Source organism: Anopheles cruzii, chromosome 2 (genome assembly GCF_943734635.1).
Source record: "Anopheles cruzii chromosome 2, idAnoCruzAS_RS32_06, whole genome shotgun sequence".
Classification (NCBI taxonomy): domain Eukaryota; kingdom Metazoa; phylum Arthropoda; class Insecta; order Diptera; family Culicidae; genus Anopheles; species Anopheles cruzii.
The window spans coordinates 41,595,569-41,617,632 of NC_069144.1; the positions used below are offsets into that span (position 1 = coordinate 41,595,569).

The 22,064-nt window shown below is 51.0% G+C and overlaps 2 protein-coding genes across 2 annotated transcripts in view; one reads left to right on the forward strand and one right to left on the reverse strand.

Moving 5' to 3' along the window:
• Positions 1-22,064, reverse strand: part of LOC128268791 (serine/threonine-protein kinase NLK) — a 75,464-nt gene that overhangs the window by 50,875 nt on the left and 2,525 nt on the right. The gene's annotated exons all lie outside the window — the stretch shown is intronic.
• LOC128269219 (uncharacterized) lies at positions 6,294-7,231 on the forward strand. Its single transcript, XM_053006621.1, has 3 exons — positions 6,294-6,527; positions 6,614-7,041; positions 7,111-7,231. The coding sequence occupies exons 1-3, from the start codon at positions 6,294-6,296 to the stop codon at positions 7,229-7,231; spliced, it is 783 nt and encodes a 260-aa protein (XP_052862581.1).

Below are 22,064 nucleotides of genomic sequence, written 5' to 3' on the forward strand. Positions count from 1 at the left end.
TGACACGATGATGATGATGGCGGTGCTGGTGGGGCTGCTGCTGCGGTGGCAGACTGAACTTGATTGAACTCGGGCTCAAGGCTAGCCAGACGACGCGAGCTGCCGCCAACCGAAAATAAAGAGAAGAAACACTTATATTACGATAAAGTACCGCCACCGCGTGCTCGGGTCCAGTTGATCGGCGGAGCAAAGCAGGGAACCATCAATAGAGGTGGTGAAGGAGGCCACCCCCCTTAATGTTCCGCATTTTTCACATGGCCGCGGCCGGACCTTGCGGTCCTGGCGCTATTTTTAGCCCGAAGAACCCGAAGTTTCGAACCCGATCGCAATGCCATTTTTCTTCACCTTCATCCGGCCTGCTGGCCGGGGCCGCGAGGTCTGAGTACGGTTTTAGCCAGCAGCATATGATGGATGACCGACCGCGGCCCAGCGAAGTGGGAGTGTTAAAGCATTGCACCCGCGAGGCGACGGTGAGCTGGATGGTGTTAAGTAGTTCGTCACAAAACAGCAAAACCTGTTTCTAGTCCGCACTCTAGAGACGTGAGTAATTTGTGCAATGCCTTCACATGAGCACAGACAACCCCTTCCGCCGGATGGCACCTTTGCGAATTGACCCTTTGCAATTCGAGTTTTCAAATCTTTCCAACCCCTGAGAGATTGGGGCAACGGCGGAGCCGAAGGTCATAGCCGATTTCCGTTAACACACATTACTAACCGTTGGATGAGTTAGCAATCGGCTCGACAAGGTTGCGAACTCTCCCCGACATGACCAGGACGGTCCCGCCTTACTGTCTGAATTCTGGTTCTTGCTCTACGTTATTTGTAATATTGACGATCATTTGGGGGATCTTTAACCCGAGCTAAACTCGGTCGGTCGGTCGGGAGAAGAATTTATCGGACTTGACCATCGAAGAATGCAAAAAAATTGCGTTTAGTCGTTCTCTAACATTCTCTAACAAACGCATATAAAAATTAGTGGTACAATAGCATCATGCTATTGACAAAGCTTTTAAGGAACAACTTGGAATTACACGACTGGCGCGACATATTCTGTACGAAGGTGCGCTTTAGAACACCGGTTCCGTATGCTTGTTGTCTGGTGTCCTTACTTTGCCTGCTGAATTGACCCCATATCGAAAACATTCAAAGGAAGTTCAACAGATTCGTTGTGAGAAAAGTCGATTGGATAGATCTTGGACCGGACTGGATAGGATCAATGCTGCTCGGTCGTAGGACTCTTATTTGTTCCTATTGGTCGTCGGATAACCAACAATATGTACTCATATTATACTCTATTATCATCTATCAAACATGGTTTCCAACTCACAGTTTGATAAAATTACTAAACTAAACGCAAATTCAATACATTAGTCTACGATTCCGATTCCTAGTTCCGAGCCGCGTTGAGGGCCACTGGCGAAAGCACCGAACAAGGCTTTTCTTACTCGAAGAGACCCCTGCTTTTTGTCGATAAAAAAACGAGGGCAAAAATCCTCGCGGCCTCTTGCAAGGATGCCAAGGTCCCCACGGACACGGACTGCCAAAGACCCCGAAGAAAGCAGCGTCACGGCACGTGGAGCCTCTCTTCGGCAGAGCGTACCGACCCCGCGGGGGTCGTCGAAATGGAAAACAAATGCCCGATGCGTGCCCAACACAAAACAACAACACATTCGACGACGACGACTACGAGAACGTTGACCGAAAACGGCTGCGTGGTGGTGCCGGGCGGGCATCGTCCGCGAACCGGAATCCCGCGCGCCGCCCGCGGAATGCGCGTATTTCGAATGGCGCGTCAAATTCAGGAGCGCGAAGCGCAATAAGCTGACGAACGGCCAAAAGGGCAACGACACCAGACGGGCCTGGCAGGCTCGGGGGCCATTGGTCGCGACGGTAGCGCAGCATTAGCACACGAGCGCGCATATACGCTTATGCTTCCTTCGACCGGTTCTCGCGCCGGTCATTCGGCTAGAGACTCCTCGCAACATCGCAGAAGACGCCGGCAATCCCGCCGTCGGCTACTAAATGCAAACACCACGCCGGCCCCAGCCGGGGGTCAGTCATCCAAACACCAAACGGGGAACACGGAGAACATCCACAAGATTCATTTCACGATTCGATTCGTCAGGGAAAATTGCTCTCTCGAATGAAGAAGGTGCCCCAGAAGCCGTTCGGTATCTTTTTAGCTTTAGAGTTTTGGTGGATTGTTTTTTTTTTATGCCGATGATTATGAAGTGTTGAAAAGCCACAGCACAAATGTTGGCCACCATCGATCGCTCCCGTTCCCCCATAAAGCTTCCACCCAGTAACAACTCTAACTGGGTCTCTGGGGCTGCCCAACACCGAGGTCCACGACTGTGCCGAGACACGTTCATTGATGGCTATCGATACGACCACAAAACACGATCGTCGTCCGCCACTTCGGCGTCCACTATCATCAGGCCGGCGGCAACCGTTAAAGCGACGCGATTTACATCCAACTAATCACATCCTAATGCCTACCTTCAACGAGACCGCAACTAATGGCAGCTCTCGCACACATCAAACACCGCGCATAAACTGCGCCCTGACGCGTTCTTTTTTTTTTCCTTTAACTCAAAGCCTTCCAGGGATGGCTGGGAGCTCCTCTAACCACACCGGACCGTGCACGGGAAGGCAAACAAAATTGCTGCAAAAAAACTGCATCTAGCTGCCGGCGGTGCCATGGTGTACGTAACCTACATTTTTTTCCACGGCCCGTCACTTCCGAACGGTTCGAATGTATGCAGGGGCCACCCGTCAATCGACACTTATCGCCCGCGCCTAATCGCGCATAATCTTCGATTGATGGCGCTGAAAGAGTTAAATGAATGCATCCCCGTAAATCAATATGACCGCGGTCCAAAAAATGGCACAAAAAATCTAATAAAAAAAGCCTTTTTTATTTTATTTTTCCAGCAATTATCCACAAGGCGCATAAAGAGAAGAAACGGCGGTCCCGAAAGTGGAGCAAAACTTCCTTCTTACAAAACACAGCAAAAATGGCAAACAAACCGTAAAATGTATGCTCGGCCACCTGCTTTTGCAAGGAGCCGCCACACAGCGCGGCCGCAAAATAATGTTGTTTATTTTACATCCCCACATCTCTCGCTCGCGATTTTATTTGCCTTGCGCCAATAATGCACGCTGCTGCCCGTCGTGCGCGCCAGATCGCTTTCGCGAGCGAGAGAGCTAGTCAACGAGTGTGTCGACGAGCTGGACCTGGTGGACTGGAGGGCCTTGAGGGCCGCCGAGCCGCTACCAACAAAACGCAAATGCAACGAAAAACAGTAAACAAACTGCACGACGCAGACACTATAGAAGGGCGCGCGCGCGGTGCAACGAAAAGAAAACACATAATAATGCACTCCGTAAACACAACCGTTGCACACAAACCCGGGAGCGACCGCCAGGAGGGAGGTAAGAGACCCGGGGCGAAGAAGCAGCATTGGGGCAAAAAAAAACTGCAACGTGCATCGGAAAGGGAAACTCGAAAACGCATCCAAGCGAACAAATATATTAATTTAATGATAACCGTCTCTCGCTCTCTTTCTTCTCTCTCTGTCTCTGTCTTCGGGGTGTTTATGCTCGTGATAATGTGCGTTTGCGTACAACGCAAGCTTGCCGCCCCCGGGTGGTGGTGGCTGTGTCTGCTGGGGGTGGCGGGTGTCTACTACTAACTACTCCGGGCCAGAATTCGGAGCATAAATCTGTGCGGAGAAATCGGTGGCCCAACTTTCTGCCACCGGCACCGCGCATGGGATGCATGCTCCTCGAGCGCTCCTCTCCACCCGCCGCCAGCCTGCCTGCCTGTTGCACTTATTTCACGGTCGCATTGGCTCGCAACAAGCACCACCAACCATCGGGGCCCTTTTACACTGCTGCCTCGCTTCGCCCATAAACTGTCCGGGGTAAAATGTATGACGCCGGGTGCACGTGCAGCGCCGCGGCACACTCTGTTAACTGGCTAATGATGAATCGCTTTAACATACATTCCAAATGGTCGTCACCCAGAAACGGCGCCCAGAGATATTATGCTGGCCCTTCGGTGACTAACAAACTACCACCAATGCTGCTATGTTGCGAGGGTTTGCGGAATTAAAAAAGCTGGCCCAGGGATTGGAAAGGGCGCATGTTTCTCGCTTTGAAATGTTTTATTAGCCTCAACATGCTACGGCAATTGATAAAACCCCAAATTTAAAAATTGAAACTGGCGAAATTGAATGAATAAAATTTTTTGATTAAATAATGAATGCATTGTTTGGGAAGACTTCTATGAAAAGAACTAAAATAATTATGTAAATTTTGAAACCGCAACGAAGTATAAAAAATGAGCCAAAAAATAAATAGGATTCCAATAAATACCGGATAAAGGAACTCAAGCAGTGAAAAAAGGGTCACCGGCATCCCGCCATTTAGCGAGTTACATAGAAATTAAAATCGTTAGCTCTCGCGTCAGAAGATCTATCGAAAAGTGCACCAACATAAACTCGAATACTTATGTTGACGATCAAAATGGCAACAGGTAAAATAAATAAATTAATAGAAATAACAGTTGTTCAACCCATGGTTTTGATGTATAGAATTAATATTCATTTCGCCAGTTGTGATTAGTATTGTACTTGTTTTAATTTCTAAGTTAGCCCTGTAAGCTGTCTATCAGACTACGTTGCCCGTTAACTGTGTTTTGAAAAAATGACAAAATAAATAGATAAATAAATAAATAAATATCAAAAACTATCCCAGACAGATTAATTAATTTAAATAATTAATAGGTAACGAATTAATTACAGTTCAAACCAATCTCAAACGTAAGTTGCAGACCAAAGCTTGTTTCGTTTTAAGTTGAAATCTTTCACAAGGCGTCAATGCCAGGTAATGTTACCAAAAGAGCATACTGATTGGGGTTAAATTGACAGCTAGAGCCTTCGGTTAGCAAACATAGCCCAGTTTTTTTACAATGTTAATGACATTGATCAATTATTTATAAAAATTTAAAAGAATATAAATAAACTGTAATATTAGAGCAGCAACATGATACATAAGTTATGAGGATAATTTGGTCGATAGCATTAAGGAACATAGATTTAATAAATACGGCTCTGCCCGTCCTTTAAAGGTAAAAAAAAAGCATTAAGGAACAGTATTAAAAACCACTCCTTAAGATAACAAAAACATAAGGTTTTCGCCAAAAAAAACGCTGCCCCCAGCAATTCGGCAAACTTATGCTTATGCTGTGACAAATTTCGCTTCACCGTTAAGCATGGTGCCCCCGGATTCGCGCCGCTTTGGTCTCTGGAGGTGCGCCTCTAACGAGCGATAAGCCGATAAGGCCTGTCGAAGGAAGGCTGAGACCGAACCGAACAACATATCGGCACTCATGTAAAATCGGCTTTCTATGTACTCGACACACGATAAGACACCCGGCCCGGCTTGCGGGGCTCATTAGAGAGCGCCCCTGGAGGAGAGGCCTGCATTCCGAGAGGGCTGCGTGGCGGTGGCGGCGGGACGGTGTCCAACGGTGGTCCCTCCCGCCCCGACAAACTTCTAGCTCCGCACTGAAGCACATCAAACATATGCACACGGCACCGTCCGTAGAGCATTGCTCGGCAAAAAAAAAAGGAATCCCGCACCAAGACGCACACGCACACGCACGCAAGGGTGCGCGAAAGGAAAATTGGCCCACATTGCCCCCCCACGCGGCCAATCGAAAAGTGAAAAATGTGAAAATAAGGAGCCGATTTTCTTTCGCTTTTCCTTCGGTACGCCCGCCGTCGCGATGAAAGCCAAGGGGCGGAAAAGCGGCAAAAAGGCGGCGGCGGCGGCGACGGTCCACCGGACGGACAACGAAAATGAAAATGGCCCGCTAGCCCGGAGTGGGGTTGGGCTTACTGCAGGAAGATCCGTTGCAGCGGAGTATATAGGCGGCGGATGGGATGTCGTACGCCACCCACCGCCCGGCTGCCACCCACCACCCGGCTGCCACCCACTATTTTCGCAGACTAACCAGAGCGTGCAGACTCGGGGCTGGGGCTGGCGGGTTTAAAAGCGGACGCATATCAATCGCTCCAGTCAGTAACAACCTTCACAGCGATCGATAAACAGCAGCAGCAGGAGCTCGGAGCAGCAGCAACAACAACAGCGGATCCGGAAGTGATCCTCTCCCCCAAACCGATCCAGCGCGATTGTCGAGTGTCCGTGTGTGCGTGTGTGTGCGTGCGAGTGGGTCAAGTTTTGAGTAAAGTAGTAACCTCCAGAAGCGGAACCAGAAGGGAACCATGGCCACCAGCCGAAGCATCGTGGTGAAGTGCCTGACGCTTGCCTCAGTCATCGCCGTGACCGCAGCGGCCAGCGCCGGAGTTCGCGGAGTGCGATCGACGCAGCAGCAGCCGCAGCTCGGTGCCGAGCTGAACGTGGTCCAGAAGGTGTACGATGACTGCCAGGACAAGCAGGACTTTGCCGGTTGCCTGAAGGGCAAGGCACTGACCGCCATCTCCCGCGCTATCGATATGGTGAGTGTGTTCAGGTGTGCAGCGTGAGAGAGATAGGGTGGTTTTGCTGATCACCGATCCTATCTGGGATCTTATCTGCTGCACAGGAGTCTATCCCGCTGCTCGACGGAATCGCGCTGGTGAAGCAGGAGCAGGCAGAAAACGTGACGGTGCCGCTGCTAACCGAAGCTCGGGCCCTGAGCGGACTGACCGCGATCGACCGATCGCTGCTGGACAAGGTGGAGCAGTTCCTGCGCACGCACGTCGTGCGCTTCGATATGCGCCAGGACGAAGCGGCCGCCCGTGGCAACAAGCAGAACAAGCACCACCGCTACCTGATCGCGGCCTTCCTCACCGCGATGGGGATCGCCGGACCGATCGGACTGAAGGCGCTGGCCGCCATCGCCGGTAAGGCGCTGGTCATCTCGAAGGTGGCCCTCACCATCGCCGGCATCCTGGCGCTGAAGAAAATCTTCGCCCACGACCACCACGAGGAGACGAGCTTCCAGGTGCACGCGTCCGGACATGACAACCGGTAGGTGAAGCGGTTCCGACGTGACCATATCCCCGTTTTCTAACTCTTTGGTGCCTTTCCCCCCCGCAGACGAACTGCCTACGTGATGCGTCCCTCGAAGGTGGCGGCCGCCGCCGGCGTTGACCCTTACCGATACTACTACGACCAGCAGCAGCAGCAACAGCAGCCCCAGTACGCCCCTCAGATGTAAGAACTTCGTGCCACCCCCCAAGGACCGAGCGAACTCCCTTCCCCAAATTCCCAAAGGACCCGCGGACCACGAGAGGATGCTGGCGGCGCGTGGCTGCTGTAACGTGTTAATATTTATTTTAATTTATTCGCTAAACTTAATGTTCGACATTTTTGTGCTACCCGACCCCCCAGCCCCAAATCCCAAACTGTGCACATTACATTATTTGTTTGTTTGTTGTTGTTGTTGTTGTTGTGGCGGGGTCAATCGGCCCCGCACACAGCACGCCACTAGTGGTTAGTTAGGATAGCGCAACAGAGCCGCAAGATGGCCGCCATCTTGCGGAAATACAGCAAAATTGCCAAAGGTTTACTAAGCGAGCTGCGCTAGGTGTCCCGTGCTCCGCCCGAAGGAGCCACAGGACACTCCACTCCTCTCGCGCACGTGTCCGAGAGGGCTTCACAGGAAATGGCGATCGGAAAAAGGAATCAGGAACAACAGAGAACGCGCACCCTTTAGTCGAATGAGAGCTGCTACGCTGACGAAGTGACTGCGAAACGGCGGCGCTTCGTGGCGGCAGGAGAATGGAGAACATGAGGTGCAATAAAAAACCCCCCTTCGTAACGTATGTCAAACGTCTCAACGTATTGCAACCCAGAATACCGTGGCGCGGATTTACAAGCCGTGTGTCTATGTTTTTTTCCTTTCGATCCGATATGTGGGCCCGAGGCCTGTGAGTCGTATGAGCAGCACATGAGCGAGGTGTACGGTAAGTTGACCCGGCGAGACTACGATCCTCTCTATTAACACTCTTCTTTGTGGTTTCCTCTTTTTTTCAGGCAAATATAGCATCCAATCCTCATCGTCCCTCGAAGTCGTGAAGTTAATCAGCAGCGCAAGAATCGGGAAATCGCATCACGCACGCGGCTCAGGGGGCCACACATGCTGCACTTCGCCCGAGGAGCATGATCTTCCGGGCGCCATCAGCAGCAACAGCAGTGTGCAAACAAAACACGAGTTTGCTCGTCTGTGAGCAAAACATCGGCAACACGAGCCACCGGTCGCCGGTCCGAGTATCGCGGGAGCTTCTGGTGGCGGCCATCTTTTAACCCGTGTTTATATGGCCAACACATGCCCGCGATCCGTGACACTCATCTTCGCACGCCGACGACAACGACCACCAGCAGCAGCCTCATCATCGACCGCAGCGCGGCACGCACGTGTCGAAGAGCGTGCTAATTGCCAACGGCTGGGTGTAAGTACTTCAAGTGCATCAATCCACAAACGGTGCACTGCACCGCACTGCACACCGCTCTGCTTGTCTCACTCTCGCTCCGGGTCCGGGGCCACCAGCAGCAAGCGATTAATATTCGAAACACGAGTTCGATTTTGCAACTTTTCTCGCAAGTCCCACACACGTCCACACGGTGGGTGGGTGGTGCGCCTTATTATGTTCGCCACAAATCCTTCAATCCGCTGGAAGGTTGGGCATCGGGCCCCCCCCGGGGTGTTTAGGTTGATTTAAGGAAGGAACAGAAAAAAAACACTCGCTCCCTTGAAACATGTAATTCTAACTTTAAGTGCACCATCCAACGATGGAGGTCCCCGCCCTGGTGGTGGTGCAAGCGTGACGCGGCTGGCCCGGGGTTCGATCGAACAGCAGGGGTCTATACTTTAACCAGTGTCGAACCCCAGCCAAATCGGGGCGGAAACCGGAACGCGGTCTGTGTCAGCTGTCGTTGGGTCGTCGAACAAGTTTTCATCCTTTCTTTTTTTTGCTGCTTCTCTCGGGGAACCATCCGTCGCAGGATGTTCGATACTTCCTGTTCCGGTGGGGGCTCGTTGATACACGGTACACCACATACTTCACGCCAGGCGCAGGACTGGTTCTGTGATGGGGGTTTTAGATTAAATTTCATTCGAATCACATCTTTTCCGAAATGGGTTCGATTTATTTTTGATAACACAATCTATCGGGCCACAACAAGAGGTCTACAATTAGATGACTTTTGAACCTCTTCTTAGTAAGAAAAGCCACTTTAAAATAACTGTCGAACTGGCCGTAACTGTCAATCTTTAACGCACGCTCTGAGTCTGAGAACGAAACTCGTCGGAGATGGATTTGTTGCCCAACATTCCCCCGTCTTTCTAGCGCCGTCCACCGTAATCCGATCGCTCTGGTAGAATACATAGATACAGATTACTGAGCAGCCATCTGTTTGAATGAAGAGGTGTTTTATGTTCCATCAGGAAAACGAAAAACCACACAAGTCTGTAGTGACTCGCCCGAAACTCCCCGGGAGCTTGGTTGGGAAGTTTTAATGCATTCACCATATGAAGTCCGGGCCGGGCATCAGCCTCTGCTCGCATTGCAAAACTTCCGTCTGAGTGATAGAAAATTGGGTTCAAGAGAAGGTTGTGAAAATAGATTACCAGAGTTTTCCGCCAGCAAGAACCAAGACTTCTATGAGAGCGGCATGCGAACAGTCGTAGTAGAATTCATCCAAAGATGTCACTTGCTATGAGATAATGTTACAAATACATCACGGATACATTATCTCAATCCACTGACGTGAGGAATAATTTTCCTGTTTACTTAGTTTGCCTTTAAAATATTTTATAATCGGCCCAAACGTTCGTTCATACGCTCGATGTTTACTGTTAATTCCGAAGCTCTACTTTGGGTGGAACGTTGGCTAGTAATTAACACCGAGGACAGTGTGGAACCAATTCCACGCCTCACACACATTTACAGTTTCCCCTCCTGCGAACCGTCACGTCGCCGCCGCGAGGGCATTGACACACTCCCTTGGAGACCGCCCGGATAGATTGAGCATCGCTGGCATCCACAAACCTACCAAAAACATTGCGTCCCCGGAAGTATCGATGACAAGCATTACACGGCCTAGAAACGCGACGCGATGGTCTACGCTTCATCGTCATCTGGCGGAGGCAACGCATCGAAATTGGTTTCTAAAGTGGTTCCGCTAAGAGGAGCGAGTGTTTATGTTGTTGTTCGTTGGACGGAGTTTCGGATATTGCCCCGAATCTTCAACGGGGTTCGGGGTTCGGGGTTCAACTGTCAAATTGAGATCTTTTTTTTCGTGGGGGACGAAAGAAGTTGTGAAGGGGAGAACCGGGGAGAGTATTGTATTTCCCACAGCAGTGCGTAAGAACACTGGCGAAGGTCGTCCAAGAAACAAACCGACGAAGAAGCCATTCCTTGGGGGCCGTCGTAAGTCCACCAGAAGTTGGCGAGAGTGCAAAACGACAGCTTAAGGGTTAATCGCCGCGGAGACCCCACTCGAGAGGAGGTCTTGCACTTCCTAGGACCGTCCCACCGTTCAGGCGGAAACTCTCACAAAGTACTCTTACGTCATACACCGAGCCGGCGGCCCTGGGATCAGGGGATCTGGTCTCACAGTTTCCAAGCCGGCCAAGCGGAGATTAAGCTTCAGCAACAGTAACGTGTCTCGGGCGCGCACAGTCATCACCATCCTTCATCGTTCGATGCGCTTCAGTAGAGCCTGCGAGAGAGCCTCGAGTCGCGGACTCCTAACCATTTTGTAAACCCCGCGGGAATTGCAGACCGCGCGCTTCATGATTACTCCCGGCCGGGCTGTCCGGCGCGAAGCAGGCAAATAATATGCGACCATCCGACGGGTAAGAAGCAGACGCGCGGCTGAAGCCTTCGAAAAGACAGGTTATGTACCTACGTTCTCCAACATCTTCCAACTCCCGCGGGCTCGAACCCGGGACGACGAAGGAAAACAAAAACAGAGCGAGAAACTCCAAAGGACGGCCGGTTTTCGGCCCGGCTCCGTTTCTCACTCTAAAACTATGCTGCGGATGTGTCTTTCACAGTCTCTCCCTCTCTCTGGGACTTCCCATGGGTTTCCTTGGTTCGGCCGAAGCGCATCCCGATCCTGGGTAGAAGACCGTCGGTGGCCACGGGTAACAAACATGCCGCATCCGTCCGTGACCTTCTCTTCTGTCCGGGTATGACGGAGCCCAGAAGAGCTGGTGTTCGTTCTCAAGCCATCAAAATCAAGCCATCTTCACAGTTTTATGCTTCACACTGTGGGAAACCTCGAAACCTTCCCACACCGAGACAGCAAGAAGACGCTCTACTTCGAACAGAATCGATCCGAAGACATATGGTGTGCCGGCGGACGGCGGACACTGACGGCGACGATTTTTGGTGGCTTTGAGGTGGAATGGAAAATTCCCCACATTTCCAAGGCCAAGTCCTCCCCACGGAGCCCCGGGGGGCGATAATTAGGAGCGCCGTTTCTGGCAAGATCTCTGAGACAAAGCCTCCGAAGCAGACCCCAGACCAAAATCTTCGTTGCGAGGGCCGCACAGGAAATGGGAAAACTTTTTCGCCCGATCAATTTCGTTCCCCGGTTGATTTTGATGGCCATATAAAGTCCGGTTGCGGCACACCGTCAAACATTGATTCTATTGGTCCTTCGGAGCTGGCGACAGGAAGGAACCGGTTCCTAGGGCGCGAGAGCATCCGAGAGCATGGTAAAGTAATTTAATGCTCGAATAAAAATGATTAATCAACCACCTCCGGCTCCGGCTGCGGCCGGCTCATTTGTAGCGGCCGTGTGGACGCGAACTACGAACGCATAGACGAGAGAGCGAAAGAGGATTCGAAGAATTTATTAAACAATTTACAGTTTATCTTTCTCCCGTCGGCTTCGGCGTGCCACCGGCCTCGCCCGGGTCGGTGTAGGTCATCCCCACGTCAGAGAGCAAGAGTTGCACTGAGCCCTTTCGTCCTGGCAAGCGTGTGCCGTTCCGCCGGTTTGGCTTTTTGTTGGTCGCCGGGAAAACCTCGAATCAACGCTTCGGTGGAAAACGGTTGACAAAAACATTATAATCACTGGAAAAATGCGCCCCTCTCTCTCTCGTACGCCGGAGGTCGTCAGCTCAGCCCTCACACGGATCCTTCTCCCGGGGACCACAGCTAGCTTTACGACGACGCTCGAAGGGACGAAAAACCCGCACGATCACCACCCTCTCGGTTTTCCACGGACACGGGCACAACACGCGCGCAGGGAAACTCTCGCTACAACTCGATTCCGCCGCACCCGCCGTTAACCCCCCGCGCCATCCCAATCCACCCCGGGGGCTATGATCCCGCGCGGAACATTACCAGCCACCGCGGTGGACAGCGAGAGACATTCTTCAAGTCCTCGCGACGCAGGGGGAGAGCGAGAGTTCACGGCACATGGCCGTTCCCCCCGGTCACCGCCGCCGCCAGTGCAATGTAATGAACCGTCGTCAGGCAACGGGGCCGCCGTGTGGCGGTGAAAAATGCCGACTTTCCGGAGGGTTCCTCGATTCGCCCCTAATGTGCGCGAGAGAGGGCGGCGGCCACCAGAAGAGAACCGACCGGGCCGTTAGGGTGTAGAATCTACCCAACACACACATACACACACTGGGCTATGTGTGTGTCAGAACCCAGAACCCAAGCGACCACCGCGACAACAACACAACGCCAGCGAACCACTTGGTCACGGATTTAGGGGGTTTCGATTCGGGCCCTTCCATTCTCGCTGTTTCCCGGTTCGCTTCACTCTCTCGCTCACTCTCTCGTTCTCTCTCGCTCCGTCACTCTGTCACCGAGATCCCTGTTCTCGCTCCGTGCGCGTTTATATGCTGGGCCCGGCAAATCGGTGTTCATCTTCCGGCGGTCCGGCCGCCGCCGGTATCGGTCCCGGCTATGTTGCCTGAGCCGGGGATCGAGCCGTTGCTGCCGCGGCCGCCGCATAAGTGCGCAGTGAACAACTGCACACACTCGGCCCAGAGTGGGATAAAGAGGAAGCAACAGCAATGGAAGAGAAGGAAGGATAGCGAACAAGCTACGGGCCCCGAAGGAAGAGGCTAAAAGTGGCCGCACGGGAAAAAAACGCCAACCCCAACCAAACCTCGGCACGCGGGTTCAATACACCGTCGTGTTCTGCCGTCCTTGTCCGCCGAATGCGGTTCGCGGTCTCGTTCTCACGCGCGCGCGCTTCAAATTCTGGACGCATCCGTCGTCGTCGGGCCGGGTCGAGCCGTCCCGGGCCGATGCGTAAAAGGAACCGCGAACCGGGGTTCCCGTGAGCTCCCCAGCTCGCCGGCGCGCGCGTGTGTGTGTGTGCGTGGCGTAGAGAGAAAACTTCATCCGCATCCTAATCAGCCAGCACCATCTCCGGGGGCGCTGGCTGCTGCTGCTGCGCTTCTCATTACTACTACCTGACCCGGCGGAGGACACTCCGCCAGCCCGGGCTTTCCGATATGATGCAGGGATCAGCGAATCTCGGCCTCGCGGTCCTTTTTCCCTGATTTTTTGCTGCAGCTCTGCCTGAGACAGAAGCCAATCAAAACAAACGGCGTGCAAATTATCTGTCAAAAACGCGGAGCATTTTGGGGACGGGACCGCGACTCCTGAAACCCAACCACAGTTCTACGCACCGACCTGAACCAGAAAAAGGCTACGATTTTCGCGGAGAGTCCCGTCGTTTTGTTTTTTTCCAAATATTTCTTCCTTTTCAAGGTTTATTAGAATTCACATTGTTTCAAACATTTTTAGTTCCGCCCTTTCGATCCTGATCCCTGGTGAAGAGGTTTTTTCGCTTAATTGGGAGGTTATACACAGAACCTTTAAAACCGAAGTCCTCACACACGACTGTGGGGGACGGGCTCTTAGCGAGAGAAAGGATGCTCAGCATGATTTATGTCGCCGACGTGCAGTCTGTGGGACTGACTAGGCTTCGGTGGGCTGGGCATGTCATGAGAATGACGAAACAACCTAGTTCGTCCAGAAGCGAACAAAGGGGACGTGATAGGCCCAATTTGAAATGAAATTTTAACCACTCGGCAGTTATAGTTACCAGATAAGTACTAGTGTTCAATAAGTTCTTTGCCTCGATGAGAAAAACACATTTTTATGGTTTTAAATTCACTTTATTATTCAGTATAACCTCCCTAAATAACAATGCACTTGGTCCAACGAGACTCCAATTTAAGAATTCCGTCCCTGAAGCAAGATTCTGGAAGGTCTTCAAAAAACGCTTCTACAACTGCTGTGACATCATCATTTGACGGAAAACGCTTTCCGCGCACGATTTTCTTTAGGTCTGGAAACAGATGGAAGTCGCTAGGGGATCGGAATCTGGTTAATAGGGTGGATACTCCAACAATCCGAACTTTAATTCATCGATTTCTGTCGTTTTCCAAATGCTCTAGTGAACGGGTGCATTGTTCCATTTTTAGCCCTTTCTGAGACCCAATACTTCAGTAAAAATATTGGTTATACTGCTCAATGAGATGGCTAGGCCTTATACTAAATTTCTTTAAGTGATTCGACGATTTTCCAATACGATATCCTGTCTTTTTTCTACGATTTCCGATGTTGTGTCTGTTTTTTTACGTTTTTGACATGGATCGTGTTGAAGGCTACTGCGACCACGTTTAAACTCAGAAACCCTCTAGTTGAAAGTGAAGAGTCCTTACACACGTTCAACATTCGTTCATAAATCGCCTTTGCTTTCAAACCTTTCAAAAATAAAAATAAATCATACGATAATTGATTTTTTCCCTTGTAAAAAATACTGTGACATGTCGATACTAAATGGCTTGTAAAAACGAAATTAAGCGACCGATTGAAATGAACTTCACATACGTTCATATGAATAGTGTAACAATATACCAAAAAAAAATTATCCTCGTAGCAGCGCCCTTTGTTATCAAAGCAAAGTAAAGCACACTAGTAAGCCTCAGAACAAGACGTTGTGCGTCCTTCCCAGGAATAATGTCGAAATATGAAAGTAGCTCTTCGAAATACCTTTCTGGATATTTGAAATCGTTACTCACAGAAAATAGAATGGTAAAATTTATCTGAAAGCCTTAAAGGGGAAATTTGATGTGAGACTAGACATACAACACTTTTATGATTTCAGCCCTCCACGGTATGAATCCTTTTCTGTATAAAACCCCCCACTTGAGATCCCTTGATATCTCCCCAAACGCTAGTCAACAGAGCTTGTCAACCCTCGGATGGACGTGCTGAGCCGCAAATGCTGCGTTCCGATATGGAAAAGACCTTCCCTAGATTGTCAAGGGATTCCTGGGCAGAGTGACAGCACTGCAAACGGCGATAGATTTCGCAGAAAATGTCTCTTTTTTGTGCCTGGAAGGAAGTCCCGTCTCGACGCACCCAGTTAGTCATCCGATACCGGATGCCGGGGCGAATCAATAAACATGATTGTGTGCTCGGAGTCACAGAGTGCCAACTGCAAACTGAATGACGAAAATTGATTCAACAACGACGATAGCATAATCTGGATTCCGCCTAATCTGGGGGCCACTCCGTTGGTGCAAGGACGGCTGGTGTCGAGTAGTGCACAGCAGCAGACCGCACTCTGGAACCCACCGGTGGTTTCTGGCGTCGTAACGCCACTCTGCGGCTTCTTCAAAGAAAAGCTTAAGAAACCGAGCGCAGACCGAGGGCGAACCGAGACACTATTAACAGCTCATGGAGATCGCGAATCGCGCCACGGGCTGCAGTTGACAAATTAAAGGTTTAATTGTGGCCGACACATTGTGTGGCCGACGACGGAGCACGTTCATTATGAAAATGGTGAACGGCACAAGGTGAGGCGGCGCACTGTGTTGTGGTCCCCCCTTTGCTCCATTCCTGATTTATGCGCGGTCCGGACAAGCCCTTGGAGAGAGAGCGACCTGCCCTGTGGAAATCCTTTCCATTTACGTGGGGATTTTCCTTCTTCGTAGCTTTGTTGAAAGGTAATGGCCATCCGTTGAGCCCCGAAGGCGTGGCCACGAAAGTTCAAACATGCCCAAATGTAGCTTCTTCCTTTGGGGAACTTTTTCAATGCATTATTTCAAATTAAACTGGCTACATAATCGCTCTGCTCTTGAGAATGGCGCGTCACGGATTACCATCACCACCACCGACCGGTGATTTATTTATAACGGATTCCGCTCCGTTTTACAACGTCTTTTGCTGTGTAACTTGAGAAGTGCCATCTCTTCGCCATACCCACTCTCGACGAACTTTTGGGGAGCGAGCCATCGCAGGACGTCGCGTCGCGTGGTAATAATGTATTGATTTGTTCTCCCAGTTCCCATTCCTGTGCGACCTGCCACACATGGCCCACGGCTTCCGTTTCCGTTTATGCAAAGCAGCACGCGTTTCCATCCTTGGCAGCTGTCGCATCCCATAACCACATCTCCTCTCGCTTCCCCGGCTGCCGAAAATCGGGAGAGGGCTGAGGTCAACAGCGTCTCGGAACCTAAGAGGCACCGCCGTCACTGCCTGCCGGTCGCCATCAGTTCCAATTCCGGCCATAAAACCGGGGGACTGTTCTGGGAACCGTTCGACGCATATGTCTGGGGTGGGTGAGGCACGGCCGACACGGCCGAGCTCACCGTGGGGCCCGAGGAAGAACTGCCGACCTATCCAGGGGCTACGTGCAGCATAATAATAAGCCAAACGGCAGCAGCGGCCGCCGCCGCCGCAGACACCAATTCTTCCCCCTGTTCTTTACCGGAACTGCTGCGTTGGCTACCGTTTTTTGGCTATCGATTTGTGTAGCCTGGGGTAGAGGCGCGATCGAACCCCAATCTGTACCGTTTTCGGAAACTCGGCAGAGGGCAAAATAATGGAAACCCGGCTCGGGAACCTGGCTGGGATGATGGTATTTCGGAAGTATTTGACGGTGGAGGTCACAACATGCTTCTGGGGCACACTACATCCGGCGCAGAAAGATTGGTATTTGACTCCATATCGATACAGCACACAGCATCAAGGGGTTTGTCTGGCCAAGAGAGAATCTCCCTTCACAGACGGGTGGTTACGGCAGTAAAAGTGAATGATAATTTCTACTTTCCGGAAAAAACCAACCAACCAACGGATAGAAAGGATAGATGGTAGAGTAAAGCATGCCAAAGCATAAATTCCTTCGTCTAATGCTTCGGAACGATAAATTTTCGTTACGACCCGGCGTGGGTTCCACTCGGGTCCGGTTTTAATGACGATGACCAAGTCTACGGTTCAAGTGTCCCTTTTTTTTGTTCAAGAGTCAACCCTTTAAAAGGGTGGAATAAGTGATGAAGACAACCTTTTGGGGAGACGCCGTAATAGTTTCCGAAACTATTTCTGCACGTGGCCACTACTCAGGGAATGACCACCTGGACATGGGGGTGAGGAAATGATTTACTGGCCGTAGTATGAGACGCATCAATGGGCGGACGAAAACAAATATTTAAAGGCACCCCGCTTTTGGCCGCTCTAACTTTCGAGTCAGTTGCCCAGAAGGCACTTTGACGCAACAACCCTTATTCGGGTCTCAATGAATTGTCCCCGACCTTAAGGTAGAAAATTGAAAACTCAACAACGACAACCTCTAGAGCAGGATGGTGGCAGCTGAATTGAGGGCAAAAAATGAAGATCAAATCATGATCGAGCGCAAGAATACGAAAAAGGATACGAAAGGTCGCCCATCGGGACACGGTTTCGTCAGTAACATATATCCCGCGCATGACCCGCCAGCATCAGCCGTCAGTCGCCCGACCAGTATTTGCATGTTGACGCATGTCATTTTATTGCCTTTCCCAGTTCCCAGGACCTTTTGGACGCATTTTAAAAATAGCACCCATTCTTCGATCGGTCCCCTTTCTGAGACAGGGCCAGGCCACTCCACGCTTGCAAACAACGACGATGACGAGGACGACAGGTCCCATCTATTACGAACGGCAAATAAAGGCCGCCCGGCCAACTTCACGATCGACATCTTCAAGGGGTCAGCCAGCTGGGTCTTCGGGAGAAGGTTCGTTCCATTTTATTATTGAAAGCAAGATGACTGTCGCAGAAGCAACAAAGTGCCACCCAATGCCATGCATTGTCGTGCAGTTCTTCATTTTTTGTTTGCAAGTTGTGAAGAGAGAACCTTCCTGTTTGCAGCATGGTCACTGGTCCGGGCAGCTACTGAACGAACCATACCGCCCCGGTTTATGTAGCACTATCAACGTTACTAAGTCATCGGTTGCGGGTGTGTGTTTACGTGTAGGTTGTTAGCGCTTTTAATAGAACGTCGACACGAGTCGACTTGACATACGCAAAGGGGGTTTATTTTAGGATCACCAGGAACAATGCTGCCGAAGGCCTGTTTCAGGATCCGTCCAAAGGGTATCGGGTTGCGGGGAAGAGGCAGGATATTAATAATAGCATGCACACGGACTTCCTCCTTTACGGAACCTTTTAAAAGGGCATCAGAATCTACGAGCAAACGCTCGATATTAAGGATTCCACGCTAAACTTCCTATTATTCGACCAGAATTCAATTATTTTAATAGTCAGTCGTATCGATTAGAATTTCTGGTGGCACACAGGAAGGAGCGCGGAAAGTCCTTGTAAGCTGCAGCAGACTACAAAGCAGCCCCATTGAACCAATCATACATAGTTAACCAGCTCCAAAAAGCGATCGAAACGTGCTGGAACCAACCGGAAATCGCAACTCTGCAATAAGCCACGTCAAGCATCTCTGTCAAGAGCGACTCTCGTTAATAATGGCGAAAACCGTCTGCACAAAACCGAGCACAGCTCGAAATGGAACGAGGTTCGCCGCCCGTCATTGGCATCTTCAACCGTCACGGTATCGACCGCCGAGAGAACCCCCATCCGGAAAACCCTGGAGAATACATTCACATTCATATTGCATATTACCATATTCCGGGAGCGGTCTGGTCTGGGAATTGTCAAGCGCATTGTCAAAAAGTAAACGCTTGTTACATTATTATTGTTGCTCAAATCTGGTGGGTTGTGCACTCCGGAACACGATGTGTCCTTTGCTCTCCGCCATTGGATTAAATTTTCAATTACAAACCAATTTGTCCGGAAAACGAGCCACATGCAACGCATTCCGTGTGTAACACGTTCCCCAGGTCAGAGGAATCTCTGGGCCAGCAGCACAAACTCACCAGACGCCCTTCCGAGGGGGGTGGCGGCTAGTTGGACACGTGGACTCGCTTTTAATCAACCTACCCATTAGCTTTACTTGAGCGAACTCAGCCGAGCGCCGACCGGGCGAAGGATAATATTTTGTGAAGGAAGGAAGACGCGCCAAAGCTAATTATGATACGGATACGCATCGTCGCACGAACCCCCGGGTTATCTGGATCACTTTTGCAGACCCCCCTCGACTTCGGCCTCGTGTATGGGGCGGCGGCCACCGTGTTTCGTTTGCTTAGGTAACATCGTCGTGCACCACACACACGGCAGAGCAAACATAACCCCCAGAAACCGACGACGTGGTAATTACTTTTCTGCGAAACGAGAGCAGTATAAGTTGGTCGAAATTAAATCCGTCTTAGTCCGTCTACCGGGTGCCGGGGGGCTAGAACGGCCGTAAATGGGTTATCAAACTATGTGTGTCATAATGAGTTCGACCTAACACTATTTTATTTGATGTTCAAATTAGCCCACAGCAAACTCAGTCATCTGAAAGCAAAAACTTGAGGTTCTCCAGCGGGCAGCAACGGCTATGATCGGACGTCAAATTTGTGCCCGAAGCCGTCAGTGTCCGCTAGCAAGCCGGGACGACTTTCGAAAACTTCCTTCTTCCTTCTTGCCGTGCGCGTCCGCGAGATATCGCAGGTAACCTTCCAAGGAGATTCTACCATCGTTCCCGAGCGAACGAACGGAGCACGGAGTAGCATCCGCGTAAATGATTAACGATTGCATTAATTAGTTGCAGCGCGCTAGGGCCGGAGAGCTGCAATTTTGTTAAATCGCACTTTGTAATTATGCTTCTGGCGCTGCCGGCCGAAAACCGCCCGCCGTTCTGCAGCAGGCGGAACTTGACTCCGACGCGAGAGCTGCTTCCCCTTGCTTGCACTTCATTTATCATTCAGTGCGCCCGGCTGGAACCCGGTTCAGGTAGAGAGAAAAGCTTCACCGGGCTGGTTTTTTGTAACTTTTTGTTTGAGAACGTTGGCTCGCAAATGCACCCAAACCGATTACAACTTTAAGGATCACAAGACCTATTTTTAAGTAAATTTCCCAGCACGTTAGTTTAATTTTTAAATTGTTTTAAAGAAATTCCAGTAATTGCCTCACGACGCAGCAGAGGATGTCCTTTCTGAGCACGCTCCTTCGATCCGTCCATGTCTTGGCATCTTGTCGTTCACTCCAACGACGATGGCCCGTGCCATTTTCCCATGGCACTTTGCAGCCGTATCTAAAAATACCACCTAAACACTACACGTGTCCCTACAGGCCATCATCCTTGGGCTCGGAAGAAGTAGCCAGAAGAAACCTTGACAGGATGTGAAGGACACCCCGGGTTTCCGTTGCGTAAGATGACGCGCGCGATGGACCCTCCGATCCTTTCCTAACGCGAGACAGTATTGATCATGTTGCGCGGTGTCATCCAGTCACCCTTTGCTGTGGGCCGGGCCCCCGCCCGGTGGCCTTGCGTGGACGATGGCCCAATTAGGTCGCTGCCAAATTAGTGTTAGATAATTGATCACAGTCGGGTGTCCGCGCGCGCACATACATTCGTCACGCTACGAACGTCGTCGTCGACGAAGGAAGCGCGGTCCAGCAGTGTGTGAAGCAATTTCGCATATTGGACAGCTCTCTCGGATGATAGGGTACGAAGCGGAGTGATTGTGGCCTGTGCTGTGCTGTACGAAGCGAGAAGAAGCTACTGAAGAAAAAGGAGACCAAGCCAACCGAGCGATCATTAATATTGACACGAGATGATGGAGTTGGGTTCACGCAACGATGCCCCTGGGGGCTCTTGGGATGCTCTTGTGGTAACGCCATAAAACACTAGCTTGCTGCTTTGTGCAAACACTGAACTCAACGGAACAGGACGAAACATACGAACCACAACCGAGAAACCGTAGAATTGGAGTAACGAGCAGCATTAAATAATTTTAAATGGCTCTGTGTTGGCCACTTTTATCACAAACTCCGGCACATTTGGTGGGACCCACACCCTGCACAGATCGATCACCTCTCACAAGCCCGGATCTCATGCTCCACTTCCCACTCGTAACCCCTTACTTAATATGTTGACCGATGGCCACCACGCCGCACACAGTGCGCATAAGCCACCGTGTCCTCGAGCGGCCCCACGTCGTAGTGGCGTTATCACGATAAGAGGTGTTCACGCCGTTCCCTGGAGCATTGATAGCAACAACCCAGACACCAACCGAACGACGCACCTTCGCTCCGTGCGAACCTCGCTTAGCTTCGCATGATTTTATCATAACGCTTGTCACCACCACCGAGAAGCCACCCCTTTATCACCTCGGGACGCGCAAAAAATTCGCGATAACTTTCACTGGCACCGCGCGCGCAACTAGCTCGGGCTCTGGGTGGTGATGCGTCATCGCTTTCGGTGCGACATTTCGTGTGTTTCTCGCTCTGGCCCCCGGTGCGGTGACCGATATAATTTATTTGGTTTTCGTGGGATCTTTTTCTTCCTCACGCTATCTCTCTTTTTGGTACCCTTTGCTCGCTCTCTCTCGAACCATATCATTTATCAAACAGCGTGTCCGGGTGTCGGCGCAAACGGTCAGCCGCCATATCGCTTGGACTCTCTTCATCACTTGGGTAATGCACTTTTGAGAACAGCACTGTCCGCGGCACTGGAATCCTGGTCAATTGATTCCCATTAGGACCGAATATTCAAGTCCGAGAGAGCGCCGGCTGGAAACAGGCGTTAGAGGCAAAAGCCTGGCGTCGAACTGCAACAAAAATCTATTAGAGCGCATGTTTGCCATACATTTCACACCCTTGACACGTCTGTTTGCCGAGCGAACGCGCACT